This window comes from Oncorhynchus kisutch, linkage group LG19 (assembly GCF_002021735.2).
Source record: "Oncorhynchus kisutch isolate 150728-3 linkage group LG19, Okis_V2, whole genome shotgun sequence".
Taxonomy (NCBI): Eukaryota; Metazoa; Chordata; class Actinopteri; order Salmoniformes; family Salmonidae; genus Oncorhynchus; species Oncorhynchus kisutch.
In genome coordinates this window covers 57,228,265-57,246,996 of record NC_034192.2, presented here as the reverse complement: position 1 = coordinate 57,246,996, position 18,732 = coordinate 57,228,265, and the positions used below count along the sequence as shown (strand labels likewise).

The following is an 18,732-nucleotide window of genomic DNA, read 5'->3' as shown; positions in this document are numbered from 1 at the left end:
ATACCTGCTAGTAAAACAACAACCACTTTTACCACTACCGCAGCCACCACAGCTGATACAGGCTCAAAGAGTGTGCAGCCAATCACATGTTTATAACCAGAGTATAACATGTTTATAACCAGAGTATAACATGTTTATAACCAGAGTATAACATGTTTATAACTAGGTGTCGTTACCTTGAAGCAGGCTGGGTGGCAGGAGATGTTGAGGTGCTCGATGGTGATCTTGGCATCATTGCCCACCTGCTCTCCACAGTACGTACAGGCAGACGTCATGGTAGACCTAGAGGATGGGGGAGAGGTGTTGAGCATGGGACACAGCTCTAATCGATCAAAGCCTGTATCTACAAGTTTCCAGCCAAGGCATGACAAAACGTTATTATAGTTTTGTGATTTAATATTTGTTTTTATTTCTATTAGTATTTTTTTATTTAAATAGAACATTCGTTTTAGTGACAGTTAGTGTTCAGACTTGATTTGCTCGTCTTTATTTAGTTTCAGTTTGATATAAATGTTTCTATATTATTTTGTTTTAGTCAGGGCCGGTCCTTGTCGTTCTGCCGCTCTCGGCGAGACCAAAGAATACCGCCCCCGCAAAACTAGAATACACCCAGTAAGCACAATGACGTTTGAAAGACATGTAAAATAGGTATTTTCCGGACGTCGAAGTTAAGTTCAATTTATGGTCTGAATAAAAGCTGAAAATACTTATTTTCCTTAAGTTTTTAATACATGTTTTCTAGGACGTTGAAAAGGAGTCTTTTCCGGATGTTGAAGTCAAGTTCATTTTTGGTTCTGAATGAAAGTTGAAAAGATGTAATTTATCGCTGTCTATGTTTGGGCCAAATAAAGTCTGGTCCAGACCGGACAAAATCTGAACCAAAAATAGACGTCTATGATTGGTTCAGATTTTGAACAAAAAACCAATGCCCCAAAAAATATTTCTAAAAGGCATTGGTCAGCTCGTGCCTACAGTGTTGCCTGAAACTGAATTTTATGAATGCCCATCTATATGGTAGGCACACCATTTGTAAAACATTGGCTTTATTAGTCCTGATTCCTGTGACTTATCGATTTGGCTATTTAAGCTCTGAATATCAGCTACCCAACTTCATCAGGACTTATCGTGAGCCTGTTGGCAGGAAACACAGAACTATTTTCTTTTTCACTATGATCAGCTTGTCAAAAATGTATAGATACAAACTTGAAAACACTGATCATGACAATGAAGTGAAACTCCTAGACAATAGTTGAGTGTCCCATTCCATATTGTCCAATCCATATTGTCCAGTCCATATTGTCCAGTCCATATTGTCCAATCCATATTGTCCAGTCCATATTGTCCAGTCCATATTGTCCAGTCCATATTGTCCAATCCATATTGTCCAGTCCATATTGTCCATTCCATATTGTCCATTCCATATTGTCCAGTCCATATTGTCCATTCCATATTGTCCATTCCATATTGTCCATTCCATATTGTCCAGTCCATATTGTCCAGTCCATATTGTCCATTGTACTTTGACCCGTCCTGTTCTCAGGATATGTTGTTTGTTTTAACATGACAGCATATGTTTATTTGATTGGGTGCCATTTAGGTTAGGCTATTCGATGGGAGAAACCTGCATGATGTAAAAAGTGTCCGTCTCATTCCATTTGTCATCCATTTGATCTCCAGCCTGTAGGCTACAGAAAAGGCCACATACTTGTTTCTATCATATCCTATATCTGCTACATGATTTATGTTCATTTTTTGGGACGGAACGTTGGGGGAGAACCGCAGCGATGCATCTCTCCAGCAGCACCCTGGAGAAACAGGCTGGGAATGAAAGAGATAAATATGCTGTGCTCCTGCCTTTGACAAAGCGGCCACTGTTTATAACAGTGTGGCATCAGAGCTCACCTAAAAAGCCCATATGCCACTGGTTGAGAGAAATTGTCATTGGGTATAATTATGTTTGGTTTTATGTGTTGTTGGAGGTGCATCTTGGTCAGTTTAGCTAAGAAATTGTTTCCCTCGTCAGTCTGCCGCCTAATCCTGCCTAATGAGCAGGCCGGCCGAGGTTTTAGTGGGAGGCTGGGAGCCATGTATGTATCACTTCCTGCCACTGGGGGCAGTAATACATAAGATGATGGGCCAGGACCATAGACTTGGATAGACATAACATCTCTGTATCTCTGTCATGATGGTGTCTGCGAGGACATGGGCAGCACCATTGAGACCATCTCCACCTTGAAATAGTCAATTTTCTAGTTCAAAAAGTAAAGTTAATTTGCTGATCCCACCTGATGACCCGGCTGTCACGACTCCAATCGGGTCATCAGGTCATGCCAACCGGGTCATCAGGAGGGATCAGCTAATGAAGTTGGAAGTCCCGCCCAGTTGACTAAATCAAAATGGAGAAAATACTCAATGGCGCTGCCCATGCTAACACGGGCTTTGGGCCACCACGGGACTCCATACAACTCCACGACCAGGACACAGGATTGGTTAGGTTGAAATATTAACACAATCCTAATGTGAGTTGGATTTAAAGGACAAACGGCTAGACTGGAGCAAGAAATATGGTGGAAGGAAAGGCTCTTGCCAATGTTTACACCAATCCAATGCTTCTTTAACTTTAGTAGTAGATGAGAGAGGAAAAAACAACACATTAAATCAGGGCACATTTGACATGATGTAATGTTAAACATGTTTCACTGACTAACCCCTTCAAACAGGTTTAATACAAACAGCTGCAAGCAACAGCAGCAAAAACATAAGCAACACAACACTTCTTCACAAACCTATCAGTTCCCAGACTGTGTGTGTATCAGTTCCCAGACTGTGTGTATCAGTTCCCAGCCAGACTGTGTGTGTATCAGTTCCCAGACTGTGTGTATCAGTTCCCAGCCAGACTGTGTGTGTATCAGTTCCCAGCCAGACTGTGTGTGTATCAGTTCCCAGCCAGACTGTGTGTGTATCAGTTCCCAGCCAGACTGTGTGTGTATCAGTTCCCAGCCAGACTGTGTGTGTATCAGTTCCCAGCCAGACTGTGTGTGTATCAGTTCCCAGCCAGACTGTGTGTGTATCAGTTCCCAGCCAGACTGTGTGTATCAGTTCCCAGCCAGACTGTGTGTATCAGTTCACAGCCAGACTGTGTGTATCAGTTCCCAGCCAGACTGTGTGTGTATCAGTTCCCAGCCAGACTGTGTGTGTATCAGTTCCCAGCCAGACTGTGTGTGTATCAGTTCCCAGCCAGACTGTGTGTGTATCAGTTCCCAGCCAGACTGTGTGTGTATCAGTTCCCAGCCAGACTGTGTGTGTATCAGTTCCCAGCAAGACTGTGTGTGTATCAGTTCCCAGCCAGACTGTGTGTGTATCAGTTCCCAGCCAGACTGAGTGTATCAGTTCCCAGCCAGACTGTGTGTGTATCAGTTCACAGCCAGACTGTGTGTGTATCAGTTCCCAGCCAGACTGTGTGTGTATCAGTTCCCAGCCAGACTGTGTGTGTATCAGTTCCCAGCCAGACTGTGTGTGTATCAGTTCCGAGCCAGACTGTGTGTGTATCAGTTCCCAGCCAGACTGTGTGTATCAGTTCCCAGACAGACTGTGTGTGTATCAGTTCACAGCCAGACTGTGTGTGTATCAGTTCCCAGCCAGACTGTGTGTGTATCAGTTCCCAGCCAGACTGTGAGTGTATCAGTTCCCAGCCAGACTGTGTGTGTATCAGTTCCCAGCCAGACTGTGTGTGTATCAGTTCCCAGCCAGACTGTGAGTGTATCAGTTCACAGCCAGACTGTGTGTATCAGTTCCCAGCCAGACTGTGTGTGTATCAGTTCCCAGCCAGACTGTGTGTGTATCAGTTCCCAGCCAGACTGTGTGTGTATCAGTTCCCAGCCTGACTGAGTGTATCAGTTCCCAGCCAGACTGTGTGTGTATCAGTTCCCAGCCAGACTGTGTGTGTATCAGTTCCCAGCCAGACTGTGTGTGTATCAGTTCCCAGCCAGACTGTGTGTGTATCAGTTCCCAGCCAGCCTGTGTGTGTATCAGTTCCCAGCCAGACTGTGTGTGTATCAGTTCACAGCCAGACTGTGTGTGTATCAGTTCCCAGCCAGACTGTGTGTGTATCAGTTCCCAGCCTGACTGAGTGTATCAGTTCCCAGCCTGACTGAGTGTATCAGTTCCCAGCCAGACTGTGTGTGTATCAGTTCCCAGCCAGACTGTGTGTGTATCAGTTCCCAGCCAGACTGTGTGTGTATCAGTTCCCAGCCAGACTGTGTGTGTATCAGTTCCCAGCCAGACTGTGTGTGTATCAGTTCCCAGCCAGACTGTGTGTGTATCAGTTCACAGCCAGACTGTGTGTATCAGTTCCCAGCCAGACTGTGTGTGTATCAGTTCCCAGCCAGACTGTGTGTGTATCAGTTCACAGCCAGACTGTGTGTGTATCAGTTCACAGCCAGACTGTGTGTGTATCAGTTCCCAGCCAGACTGTGTGTGTATCAGTTCACAGCCAGACTGTGAGTGTATCAGTTCCCAGCCAGACTGTGTGTGTATCAGTTCCCAGCCAGACTGTGTGTGTATCAGTTCCCAGCCAGACTGTGTGTGTATCAGTTCCCAGCCAGACTGTGAGTGTATCAGTTCACAGCCAGACTGTGTGTGTATCAGTTCACAGCCAGACTGTGTGTGTATCAGTTCCCAGCCAGACTGTGTGTGTATCAGTTCCCAGCCAGACTATGTGTGTATCAGTTCCCAGCCAGACTGTGTGTGTATCAGTTCACAGCCAGACTGTGTGTGTATCAGTTCACAGCCAGCCTGTGTGTGTATCAGTTCACAGCCAGCCTGATTGAGTGTATCAGTTCACAGCCAGACTGTGTGTGTATCAGTTCCCAGCCAGACTGTGTGTGTATCAGTTCACAGCCAGACTGTGTGTGTATCAGGTCACAGCCAGCCTGTGTGTGTATCAGTTCCCAGCCAGACTGTGTGTGTATCAGTTCCCAGCCAGACTGTGTGTGTATCAGTTCCCAGCCAGACTGTGTGTGTATCAGTTCCCAGCCAGACTGAGTGTATCAGTTCCCAGCCAGACTGTGTGTGTATCAGTTCCCAGCCAGACTGTGTGTGTATCAGTTCCCAGCCAGACTGTGTGTATCAGTTCCCAGCCAGGCTGTGTGTGTATCAGTTCCCAGCCAGGCTGTGTGTGTATCAGTTCACAGCCAGACTGTGTGTGTATCAGTTCCCAGCCAGACTGTGTGTGTATCAGTTCCCAGCCAGACTGTGTGTGTATCAGTTCCCAGCCAGACTGTGTGTGTATCAGTTCCCAGCCAGACTGTGTGTGTATCAGTTCCGAGCCAGACTGTGTGTGTATCAGTTCCGAGCCAGACTGTGTGTGTATCAGTTCCCAGCCAGACTGTGAGTGTATCAGTTCCCAGCCAGACTGTGTGTATCAGTTCCCAGCCAGACTGTGTGTATCAGTTCACAGCCAGACTGTGTGTGTATCAGTTCCCAGCCAGACTGTGTGTGTATCAGTTCCCAGCCAGACTGTGAGTGTATCAGTTCCCAGCCAGACTGTGTGTGTATCAGTTCCCAGCCAGACTGTGTGTGTATCAGTTCCCAGCCAGACTGTGTGTGTATCAGTTCCCAGCCAGACTGTGAGTGTATCAGTTCACAGCCAGACTGTGTGTGTATCAGTTCACAGCCAGACTGTGTGTGTATCAGTTCCCAGCCAGACTGTGTGTGTATCAGTTCCCAGCCAGACTATGTGTGTATCAGTTCCCAGCCAGACTGTGTGTGTATCAGTTCACAGCCAGACTGTGTGTGTATCAGTTCACAGCCAGCCTGTGTGTGTATCAGTTCACAGCCAGCCTGATTGAGTGTATCAGTTCACAGCCAGACTGTGTGTGTATCAGTTCACAGCCAGACTGTGAGTGTATCAGTTCACAGCCAGCCTGTGTGTGTATCAGTTCACAGCCAGCCTGATTGAGTGTATCAGTTCACAGCCAGACTGTGTGTGTATCAGTTCACAGCCAGCCTGTGTGTGTATCAGTTCACAGCCAGCCTGATTGAGTGTATCAGTTCACAGCCAGACTGTGAGTGTATCAGTTCACAGCCAGACTGTGTGTGTATCAGTTCACAGCCAGCCTGTGAGTGTATCAGTTCACAGCCAGCCTGTGAGTGTATCAGTTCACAGCCAGACTGTGTGTGTATCAGTTCACAGCCAGCCTGTGTGTGTATCAGTTCACAGCCAGCCTGTGTGTGTATCTGTTCACAGCCAGCCTGATTGAGTGTATCAGTTCACAGCCAGCCTGATTGAGTGTATCAGTTCACAGCCAGCATGTGTGTGTATCAGTTCACAGCCAGCCTGATTGAGTGTATCAGTTCACAGCCAGCCTGATTGAGTGTATCAGTTCACAGCCAGCCTGATTGAGTGTATCAGTTCACAGCCAGCCTGATTGAGCCAGCCTGATTGAGTGTATCAGTTCACAGCCAGCCTGATTGAGTGTATCAGTTCACAGCCAGCCTGATTGAGTGTATCAGTTCACAGCCAGCCTGATTGAGCCAGCCTGATTGAGTGTATCAGTTCACAGCCAGCCTGATTGAGTGTATCAGTTCCCAGCCAGCCTGATTGAGTGTATCAGTTCACAGCCAGCCTGATTGAGTGTATCAGTTCCCAGCCAGCCTGATTGAGTGTATCAGTTCACAGCCAGCCTGATTGAGTGTATCAGTTCCCAGCCAGCCTGATTGAGTGTATCAGTTCCCAGCCAGCCTGATTGAGTATATCAGTTCCCAGCCAGCCTGATTGAGTGTATCAGTTCCCAGCCAGCCTGATTGAGTGTATCAGTTCCCAGCCAGCCTGATTGAGTGTATCAGTTCACAGCCAGCCTGATTGAGCCAGCCTGATTGAGTGTATCAGTTCCCAGCCAGCCTGATTGAGTGTATCAGTTCCCAGCCAGCCTGATTGAGTGTATCAGTTCACAGCCAGCCTGATTGAGTGTATCAGTTCCCAGCCAGCCTGATTGAGTGTATCAGTTCCCAGCCAGCCTGATTGAGTGTATCAGTTCCCAGCCAGCCTGATTGAGTGTATCAGTTCCCAGCCAGCCTGATTGAGTGTATCAGTTCCCAGCCAGCCTGATTGAGTGTATCAGTTCACAGCCAGCCTGATTGAGCCAGCCTGATTGAGTGTATCAGTTCCCAGCCAGCCTGATTGAGTGTATCAGTTCCCAGCCAGCCTGATTGAGCCAGCCTGATTGAGTGTATCAGTTCCCAGCCAGCCTGATTGAGCCAGCCTGATTGAGCCAGCCTGATTGAGCCAGCCTGATTGAGTGTATCAGTTCACAGCCAGCCTGATTGAGCCAGCCTGATTGAGTGTATCAGTTCCCAGCCAGCCTGATTGAGTGTATCAGTTCCCAGCCAGCCTGATTGAGTGGGTGTTTTATTTTTTTCTTCTTTTCAACCAAACAAGATGTTCTGGTTTAGAAAGCTTGGAATGCAGGGGCAGAAACCAGATCCAGTCCCACAGGGCACAGCTTTGGATAAACAAACACTTGCCTCTGTAAACATGCCCTCCTTTACCTCTTCCAGGTATTTCCACACCTCACACTTAAGGCCCTGCCAGGTTGATCCTCCGGCTGGACAGTGACCTCAGGCACAGTCTTCGATGCGAGGAAGCTATTGTTCTGATGCACTGTGGTCGAGATGCTTGCTGAATTCATCTTGCTGGGATCTTACTGGGGTCCTGCTGCTCCACGGCTGTACTCTCTGATTTCCTGAAGTACAAAAGACTCTGATTCCCTTATCAGCGGCTTCATCTCTGTTGGGCGAAGTGCCAGAGACACTCTTGAGTCCATCAGGCAAGCTGCTGCAGGGGTTGGATTGAAGTTGGCTGCCAGAGGACTCAGTATGTATGTGAGGTGCTCACGCAGTGACTTCAGGAGGACCTGTGCCAACTGTTTTGCAACAGTAGTGACTGCAAGTGTGCCTCAAGGTTGAGGAGACACGACGCCACATCAGAGAGCGTCTGGCTGTCAGTTTGAAGTTGGTCGGTGTGGACGGCTCCAGCAACTTCACAAGCTGCTCTAGCTTGGCCCAGTCGCGCTCCGTGCTCGCCCTCTGATTTCATCCCTGTTAGCTAGCGATAGTGATGCACAAGCTAGGCCTATTTGAAACATCGTCATCTACCGGAAGCTTTTGCCCGCAAGATTCAGAAGCTCGGAAAACCCATTAGGAAAAACAGCTTGAAAACACCATTTGATTTTTGCACAAGGTTAAGATGAAAACAACTAAAACAAAACATCATTTGATGGTTTTTATTTAATTTTTGCAGTCAAAGATAGTTTGTTTTTCGTTAAAATGTTTATTTCAGTTTACTAAATAGTTTTTCCTACTATAGTTTTATTTTAGTTTCAGTTTTTGTTGACTATAATAACCTTGGTGTCCATACCACTTGGTGTTTGCCGATCTGAAGGAACCAGATATGCGTAAGCAATAAAGTTTGGTTTTGCATATGGTGATGATTCCACTCCACCCAGCTAACCTTGTAGCTAACCTTCTGCCGTGTTCATTACACCTATCTGGGTTCCTTCAGATTTAAACAACAAGGGCCTATGGGTTGTTTGCAAACTGGGGCTTGGACAAATTATTGTTACCTGGTGTAAGAGGAGGGGCTACTGTAGGAATGGCTGGTAGAACTAGACGTTACATAGTCAGGATCGTTGTCTCTAGTGTTGTGCTTGGTTAGATCTGTAACGTCCACATACTCCTTCAGGTACACAAAACACCTGAGGGAGGAGAGAGAGGGAATGAGAGAGAGAGGCAATGAAAGAGAGAGAGGTAATGACAGAGAGAGAGGCAATGACAGAGAGAGAGGCAATGACAGAGAGAGAGAGGCAATGAAAGAGAGGGGGGAATGCAAGAGAGAGAGAGGCAAGGAAAGAGAGAGAGAGGCAAGGAAAGAGAGAGAGAGGCAAAGAAAGCGAGAGAGAGGCAAGGAAAGAGAGAGAGAGGCAATGAAAGAGAAAGAGGCAATGAAAGAGAGAGAGGGATAATGAAAGAGAGGCAATGAAAGAGAGAGAGGAGTAATGAAAGAGAGAGGCAATGAAAGAGAGAGAGAGGGAATGCAAGAGAGAGAGAGGCAATGAAAGAGAGAGAGAGGGAATGCAAGAGAGAGAGAGACAATGAAAGAGAGAGAGGTAATGAAAGAGAGAGAGAGGCAATGAAAGAGAGAGGATGGGTAGAGGGTCGAGATAGACTTAATTTATTGTAACCATCACAAATAGTACCCATCACATAGTAACCATCACATGATAGTAACCATCACATAGTAACCATCACTACTAGGCTAATAGTTATAACTAACTGTACTTCCAATCCTTCTCATGATTCACTCACTTCTTGGACTCGGTGTCTGGTGCCTTGGGTCTCTGGTTGGCAGAACTGTCCAAGGTCCTGGAGTAGGAGCTAGAACTAGAGGAAATAATACTGTATATCAGACAGTGTGTCGTTATGGGGTGAAATACAACATAGCAGAGAAACAGAATGGGACAGAAAAATACAGGATAGACTATACTGGTATGTCTATGAGTAGTACGAGAGAGGATTGATACAGAGGACAGGCTATACTGGTATGTCTATGAGTAGTACGAGAGAGGATTGATACAGAGGACAGGCTATACTGGTATGTCTATGAGTAGTACGAGAGAGGATTGATACAGAGGACAGGCTATACTGGTATGTCTATGAGTAGTACGAGAGAGGATTGATACAGAGGACAGGCTATACTGGTATGTCTATGAGTAGTACGAGAGAGGATTGATACAGAGGACAGGCTATACTGGTATGTCTATGAGTAGTACGAGAGAGGATTGATACAGAGGACAGACTATACTGGTATGTCTATGAGTAGTACGAGAGAGGATTGATACAGAGGACAGGCTATACTGGTATGTCTATGAGTAGTACGAGAGAGGATTGATACAGAGGACAGGCTATACTGGTATGTCTATGAGTAGTACGAGAGAGGATTGATACAGAGGACAGGCTATACTGGTATGTCTATGAGTAGTACGAGAGAGGATTGATACAGAGGACAGGCTATACTGGTATGTCTATGAGTAGTACGAGAGAGGATTGATACAGAGGACAGGCTATACTGGTATGTCTATGAGTAGTATGAGAGATGATTGATACAGAGGACAGGCTAGTTTCTCCTGATTAACCTGGATGTACTATGACCCTCACAGTTTCTCCTGATTAACCTGGATGTACTATGACCCTCACAGTTTCTCCTGATTAACCTGGATGTACTATGACCCTCACAGTTTCTCATGATTAACCTGGATGTACTATGACCCTCACAGTTTCTCATGATTAACCTGGATGTACTATGACCCTCACAGTTTCTCCTGATTAACCTGGATGTACTATGACCCTCACAGTTTCTCCTGATTAACCTGGATGTACTATGACCCTCACAGTTTCTCCTGATTAACCTGGATGTACTATGACCCTCACAGTTTCTCCTGATTAACCTGGATGTACTATGACCCTCACAGTTTCTCCTGGATATACCTTTAGTACCCCCAATATCACGTATTTCAATTTCCTATCTTACTAGCAATAGATTCCTTACTATTGTAGAGTCCCTAACTTACTTATATCCAACATGCATTAGGTTTCCTTACCACAGCAGTAAGAGAATGTTGTAAAGATTTTAGATTACAGCAGACAACGAGAAGATGTGCTATCACAGGCATGAGGGAAAACATTAGAGATATTAACATGTTGTTGTGTAAGACAGATCATGACTCACTCACCGGTCCATTGAAGGCTCTGGGTCTCTGTGATGGAGAGACAGTAATATCAGTCAGAGCATCCATTTCTAGAGAATGGCTTTCAATAGCCAACACGCATCTTCACACTGGGCACAAACGTCTATTCCACGTTGGTTCAATGTCATTTCATTACAATTACGTGGAAACAACATTGATTCAACCAGTGTGTTCCCAGTGGGTTCTCATCTAAGTGTTCTCTAATGTGTTCCTTCTTCTTCTAACTTGTCACTTCTTCTTCTAACTTGTCACTTCTTCTTCTTCTAACTTGTCACTTCTTCTTCTTCTAACTTGTCACTTCTTCTTCTAACTTGTCACTTCTTCTTCTTCTAACTTGTCACCTCTTCTAACTTGTCACCTCTTCTTCTTCTAACTTGTCACTTCTTCTTCTTCTAACTTGCCACCTCTTCTAACTTGTCACCTCTTCTTCTTCTAACTTGTCACCTCTTCTTCTTCTAACTTGTCACTTCTTCTTCTTCTAACTTGTCACCTCTTCTTCTTCTAACTTGTCACCTCTTCTAACTTGTCACCTTCTTCTTCTTCTAACTTGTCAACTCTTCTAACTTGTCACCTCTTCTTCTTCTAACTTGTCACCTCTTCTTCTTCTAACTTGTCACCTCTTCTTCTTCTAACTTGTCACTTCTTCTAACTTGTCACTTCTTCTTCTAACTTGTCACCTCTTCTAACTTGTCACTTCTTCTTCTTCTAACTTGTCACCTCTTCTTCTTCTAACTTGTCACCTCTTCTTCTTCTAACTTGTCACCTCTTCTTCTTCTAACTTGTCACTTCTTCTTCTAACTTGTCACTTCTTCTAACTTGTCACCTCTTCTTCTTCTAACTTGTCACTTCTTCTTCTTCTAACTTGTCACTTCTTCTTCTTCTAACTTGTCACTTCTTCTTCTTCTAACTTGTCACTTCTTCTTCTTCTAACTTGTCACTTCTTCTAACTTGTCACCTCTTCTTCTTCTAACTTGTCACTTCTTCTTCTTCTAACTTGTCACTTCTTCTTCTTCTAACTTGTCACTTCTCTTCTTCTAACTTGTCAACTCTTCTAACTTGTCACTTCTTCTTCTAACTTGTCACTTCTTCTTCTTCTAACTTGTCACTTCTTCTTCTTCTAACTTGTCACTTCTTCTTCTTCTAACTTGTCACTTCTTCTTCTAACTTGTCACTTCTTCTTCTAACTTGTCACCTCTTCTCTTCTAACTTGTCACTTCTTCTTCTTCTAACTTGTCACTTCTTCTTCTTCTAACTTGTCACTTCTTCTTCTTCTAACTTGTCACTTCTTCTTCTTCTAACTTGTCACTTCTTCTTCTTCTAACTTGTCACTTCTTCTTCTTCTAACTTGTCACTTCTTCTTCTTCTAACTTGTCACTTCTTCTTCTAACTTGTCACTTCTTCTTCTAACTTGTCACTTCTTCTTCTAACTTGTCACCTCTTCTTCTTCTAACTTGTCACCTTCTTCTTCTAACTTGTCACTTCTTCTTCTAACTTGTCACTTCTTCTTCTTCTAACTTGTCACTTCTTCTTCTAACTTGTCACTTCTTCTTCTAACTTGTCACTTCTTCTTCTTCTAACTTGTCACTCTTTCTTCTTCTAACTTGTCACTTCTTCTTCTTCTAACTTGTCACTTCTTCTTCTAACTTGTCACCTCTTCTTCTTCTAACTTGTCACTTCTTCTAACTTGTCACTTCTTCTTCTAACTTGTCACCTCTTCTAACTTGTCACTTCTTCTTCTTCTAACTTGTCACCTCTTCTTCTTCTACTTGTCACCTCTTCTTCTTCTAACTTGTCACTTCTTCTTCTTCTAACTTGTCACCTCTTCTAACTTGTCACCTCTTCTTCTTCTAACTGTCACTTCTTCTTCTTCTAACTTGCCACCCTCTTCTAACTTGTCACCTCTTCTTCTTCTAACTTGTCACCTCTTCTTCTTCTAACTTGTCACTTCTTCTTCTTCTAACTTGTCACCTCATTCTTCTTCTAACTTGTCACCTCTTCTAACTTGTCACCTCTTCTTCTTCTAACTGTCACTCTTCTAACTTGTCACCTCTTCTTCTTCTAACTTGTCACCTCTTCTTCTTCTAACTTGTCACCTCTTTCTCTTCTAACTTGTCATTCTTCTAACTTGTCACTTCTTCTTCTAACTTGTCACCTCTTCTAACTTGTCACTTCTTCTTCTTCTAACTTGTCACCTCTTCTTCTTCTAACTTGTCACCTCTTCTTCTTCTAACTTGTCACTTCTTCTTCTAACTTGTCACTTCTTCTAACTTGTCACTTCTTCTTCTAACTTGTCACTTCTTCTTCTTCTAACTTGTCACTTCTTCTTCTTCTAACTTGTCACTTCTTCTTCTTCTAACCTTGTCACTTCTTCTTCTTCTAACTTGTCACTTCTTCTTCTTCTAACTTGTCACTTCTTCTAACTTGTCACCTCTTCTTCTTCTAACTTGTCACTTCTTCTTCTTCTAACTTGTCACCTTCTTCTTCTTCTAACTTGTCACTTCTTCTTCTTCTAACTTGTCAACTCTTTCTAACTTGTCACTTCTTCTTCTAACTTGTCACTTCTTCTTCTTCTAACTTGTCACTTCTTCTTCTTCTAACTTGTCACTTCTTCTTCTAACTTGTCACTTCTCTTTAACTTGTCACCTCTTCTTCTTCTAACTTGTCACTTCTTCTTCTTTCTAACTTGTCACTTCTTCTTCTTTCTAACTTGTCACTTCTTCTTCTTCTAACTTGTCACTTCTTCTTCTTCTAACTTGTCACTTCTTCTTCTTCTAACTTGTCACTTCTTCTTCTTCTAACTTGTCACTTCTTCTTCTTCTAACTTGTCACTTCTTCTTCTAACTTGTCACTTCTTCTTCTAACTTGTCACCTCTTCTTCTTCTAACTTGTCACTTCTTCTTCTAACTTGTCACTTCTTCTTCTAACTTGTCACTTCTTCTTCTTCTAACTTGTCACTTCTTCTTCTAACTTGTCACTTCTTCTTCTAACTTGTCACTTCTTCTTCTTCTAACTTGTCACTTCTTCTTCTTCTAACTTGTCACTTCTTCTTCTTCTAACTTGTCACTTCTTCTTCTAACTTGTCACCTCTCTTCTTCTAACTTGTCACCTCTTCTTCTTCTAACTTGTCACTTCTTCTAACTTGTCACTTCTTCTTCTAACTTGTCACCTCTTCTAACTTGTCACTTCTTCTTCTTCTAACTTGTCACCTCTTCTTCTTCTAACTTGTCACCTCTTCTTCTTCTAACTTGTCACTTCTTCTTCTAACTTGTCACTTCTTCTAACTTGTCACTTCTTCTTCTTCTAACTTGTCACTTCTTCTTCTTCTAACTTGTCACTTCTTCTTCTTCTAACTTGTCACTTCTTCTTCTTCTAACTTGTCACTTCTTCTTCTTCTAACTTGTCACTTCTTCTTCTAACTTGTCACCTTCTTCTTCTAACTTGTCACTCTTCTTCTTAATTGTCACTTCTTCTTCTTCTAAACTTGTCACTTCTTCTTCTTCTAACCTTGTCACTTCTTCTTCTTCTAACTTGTCACTTCTTCTTCTTCTAACTTGTCACTTCTTCTTCTTCTAACTTGTCACTTCTTCTTCTTCTAACTTGTCACTTCTTCTTCTAACTTGTCCACTCTTCTTCTTCTAACTTGTCACTTCTTCTTCTTCTAACTTGTCACTTCTTCTCTTCTAACTTGTCACTTCTTCTTCTTAACTTGTCACTTCTTCTTCTTCTAACTTGTCACTTCTTCTTCTTCTAACTTGTCACTTCTTCTTCTTCTAACTTGTCACTTTTCTTCTTCTAACTTGTTCACTTCTTTCTAACTTGTCACTTCTTCTTCTAACTTGTCACCTCTTCTAAACTTGTCACTTCTTCTTCTTCTAACTTGTCACCTCTTCTTCTTCTAACTTGTCACCTCTTCTTCTAACTTGTCACTTCTTCTTCTTCTAACTTGTCACCTCTTCTAACTTGTCACCTCTTCTTCTTCTAACTTGTCACTTCTTCTTCTTCTAACTTGCCACCCTCTTCTAACTTGTCACCTCTTCTTCTTCTAACTTGTCACCTCTTCTTCTTCTAACTTGTCACTTCTTCTTCTTCTAACTTGTCACCTCTTCTTCTTCTAACTTGTCACCTCTTCTAACTTGTCACCTCTTCTTCTTCTAACTTGTCAACTCTTCTAACTTGTCACCTCTTCTTCTTCTAACTTGTCACCTCTTCTTTCTAACTTGTCACCTCTTCTTCTTCTAACTTGTCACTTCTTCTAACTTGTCACTTCTTCTTCTAACTTGTCACCTCTTCTAACTTGTCACTTCTTCTTCTTCTAACTTGTCACCTCTTCTTCTTCTAACTTGTCACCTCTTCTTCTTCTAACTTGTCACTTCTTCTTCTAACTTGTCACTTCTTTCTAACTTGTCACCCTCTTCTTCTTCTAACTTGTCACTTCTTCTTCTTCTAACTTGTCACTTCTTCTTCTTCTAACTTGTCACTTCTTCTTCTTCTAACTTGTCACTTCTTCTTCTTCTAACTTGTCACTTCTTCTTCTTCTAACTTGTCACTTCTTCTAACTTGTCACCTCTTCTCTTCTAACTTGTCACTTCTTCTTCTTCTAACTTGTCACTTCTTCTTCTTCTAACTTGTCACTTCTTCTTCTTCTAACTTGTCAACTCTTCTAACTTGTCACTTCTTCTTCTAACTTGTCACTTCTTTCTTCTTCTAACTTGTCACTTCTTCTTCTTCTAACTTGTCACTTCTTCTTCTAACTTGTCACTTCTTCTTTAACTTGTCACCTCTTCTTCTTCTAACTTGTCACTTCTTCTTCTTCTAACTTGTCACTTCTTCTTCTTCTAACTTGTCACTTCTTCTTCTTCTAACTTGTCACTTCTTCTTCTTCTAACTTGTCACTTCTTCTTCTTCTAACTTGTCACTTCTTCTTCTTCTAACTTGTCACTTCTTCTTCTTCTAACTTTCACTTCTTCTTCTAACTTGTCACTTCTTCTTCTAACTTGTCACCTCTTACTTCTTCTTAACTTGTCACTTCTTCTTCTAACTTGTCACTTCTTCTTCTAACTTGTCACTTCTTCTTCTTCTAAACTTGTCACTTCTTCTTCTAACTTGTCACTTCTTCTTCTAACTTGTCACTTCTTCTTCTTCTAACTTGTCACTTCTTCTTCTTCTAACTTGTCACTTCTTCTTCTTCTAACTTGTCACTTCTTCTTCTAACTTGTCACCTCTTCTTCTTCTAACTTGTCACTCTTCTTCTTCTAACTTGTCACTTCTTCTAACTTGTCACTTCTTCTTCTAACTTGTCACCTCTTCTAACTTGTCACTTCTTCTTTCTTCTAACTTGTCACCTCTTCTTCTTCTAACTTGTCACTTCTTCTTCTAACTTGTCACTTCTTCTTCTAACTTGTCACTTCTTCTAACTTGTCACCTCTTCTTCTTCTAACTTGTCACTTCTTCTTCTCTAACTTGTCACTTCTTCTTCTTCTAACTTGTCACTTCTTCTTCTTCTAACTTGTCACTTCTTCTTCTTCTAACTTGTCACTTCTTCTAACTTGTCACTTCTTCTAACTTGTCACCTCTTCTTCTTCTAACTTGTCACTTCTTCTTCTTCTAACTTGTCACTTCTTCTTCTTCTAACTTGTCACTTCTTCTTCTTCTAACTTGTCAACTCTTTCTAACTTGTCACTTCTTCTTCTAACTTGTCACTTCTTCTTCTTCTAACTTGTCACTTCTTCTTCTTCTAACTTGTCACTTCTTCTTCTAACTTGTCACTTCTTCTTCTAACTTGTCACCTCTTCTTCTTCTAACTTGTCACTTCTTCTTCTTCTAACTTGTCACTTCTTCTTCTTCTAACTTGTCACTTCTTCTTCTTCTAACTTGTCACTTCTTCTTCTTCTAACTTGTCACTTCTTCTTCTTCTAAGCTTGTCACTTCTTTTCTAACTTGTCACTTCTTCTTTCTAACTTGTCACTTCTCTTCTTCTAACTTGTCACTTCTTCTTCTTCTAACTTGTCACTTCTCTTCTTCTAACTTGTCACTTCTTCTTCTAACTTGTCACTTCTTCTTCTTCTAACTTGTCACTTCTTCTTCTTCTAACTTGTCACTTCTTCTTCTTCTAACTTGTCACTTCTTCTTCTTCTAACTTGTCACTTCTTCTTCTTCTAACTTGTCACTTTCTTCTTCTTCTAACTTGTCACTTCTTCTTCTTCTAACTTGTCACTTCTTCTTCTTCTAACTTGTCACTTCTTCTTCTTCTAACTTGTCACTTCTTCTTCTTCTAACTTGTCACTTCTTCTTCTAACTTGTCCACTTCTTCTTCTAACTTGTCACTTCTTCTTCTAACTTGTCACTTCTTCTAACTTGTCACCTCTCTAACTTGTCACTTCTTCTTCTTCTAACTTGTCACTTCTTCTTCTTCTAACTTGTCACTTCTTCTTCTTCTAACTTGTCACTTCTTCTTCTTCTAACTTGTCACTTCTTCTTCTTCTAACTTGTCACTTCTTCTTCTAACTTGTCACTTCTTCCTCTAACTTGTCACCTCTTCTAACTTGTCACTTCTTCTTCTTCTAACTTGTCACTTCTTCTTCTAACTTGTCACTTCTTCTTCTAACTTGTCACTTCTTCTTCTAACTTGTCACTTCTTCTTCTAACTTGTCACTTCTTCTTCTAACTTGTCACTTCTTCTTCTAACTTGTCACTTCTTCTTCTAACTTGTCACCTCTTCTAACTTGTCACTTCTTCTTCTAACTTGTCACTTCTTCTTCTAACTTGTCACCTCTTCTTCTTCTAACTTGTCACTTCTTCTTCTTCTTCTAACTTGTCACTTCTTCTTTCTAACTTGTCACTTCTTCTTCTTCTAACTTGTCACTTCTTCTTCTAACTTGTCACTTCTTCTTCTTCTAACTTGTCACTTCTTCTTCTTCTAACTTGTCACTTCTTCTTCTTCTAACTTGTCACTTCTTCTTCTTCTAACTTGTCACTTCTTCTTCTTCTAACTTGTCACTTCTTCTTCTTCTAACTTGTCACTTCTTCTTCTAACTTGTCACTTCTTCTTCTAACTTGTCACTTCTTCTTCTAACTTGTCACTTCTTCTTCTAACTTGGTCACTTCTTCTTCTTCTAACTTGTCACTTCTTCTTCTTCTAACTTGTCACTTCTTCTTCTTCTAACTTGTCACTTCTTCTTCTAACTTGTCACTTCTTCTTCTAACTTGTCACTTCTTCTTCTAACTTGTCACTTCTTCTTCTAACTTGTCACCTCTTCTTCTTCTAACTTGTCACTTCTTCTTCTTCTTCTAACTTGTCACTTCTTCTTCTAACTTGTCACTTCTTCTTCTAACTTGTCACCTCTTCTTCTAACTTGTCACTTCTTCTTCTAACTTGTCACCTCTTCTTCTAACTTGTCACTTCTTCTTCTAACTTGTCACCTCTTCTTCTAACTTGTCACTTCTTCTTCTTCTAACTTGTCACTTCTTCTTCTAACTTGGTGATGATGTTTCTCTAGCTGCTTTACTGGCTGAGAAAGGTGTGGTCTGAAACCTCTTCACTATAGTGTTACCTTCCCTGACCGACCTCTCCTCTGACCGACCTCTCCTCTGACCGACCTCTCCTCTGACCGACCTCTCCTCTGGATGACCTCTCCTCTGGATGACCTCTCCTCTGACCGACCTCTCCTCTGACCGACCTCTCCTCTCCTCCATTTTAGTCATACTGCATCTCTCAGTTAACAATTACCTCACTCACTCTTTCATCTCTCTCTCATTCTCTGTCTCTCTCTCATTCTCAGTCTCTCTCTCATTCTCAGTCTCTCTCTGGTATTTTCCCCTCTCTCTCCTTCCTCTCTCTGTCTGACATGCTTCTAACATTATGTTAGTCAATGATTAAAGACATTGTGTTGTAATATAAAGACGTCAATATGACTAAATAGTCCTATAGAGG

The 18,732-nt window shown here is 42.2% G+C and overlaps 1 protein-coding gene across 1 annotated transcript in view; it reads right to left on the bottom strand.

Annotated features, from left to right (window-relative positions):
* Positions 1–18,732, bottom strand: part of LOC109865063 (zinc finger protein 185) — a 43,201-nt gene that overhangs the window by 1,807 nt on the left and 22,662 nt on the right. The window contains exons 16-19 of the mRNA XM_031798002.1: positions 10,788–10,811; positions 9,364–9,438; positions 8,622–8,753; positions 177–282 (exon numbers count right to left, since the gene is read on the bottom strand). Of these exons, the coding sequence (XP_031653862.1) occupies positions 177–282; positions 8,622–8,753; positions 9,364–9,438; positions 10,788–10,811 (337 nt within the window). The remainder of the gene's footprint in view (positions 1–176; positions 283–8,621; positions 8,754–9,363; positions 9,439–10,787; positions 10,812–18,732) is intronic.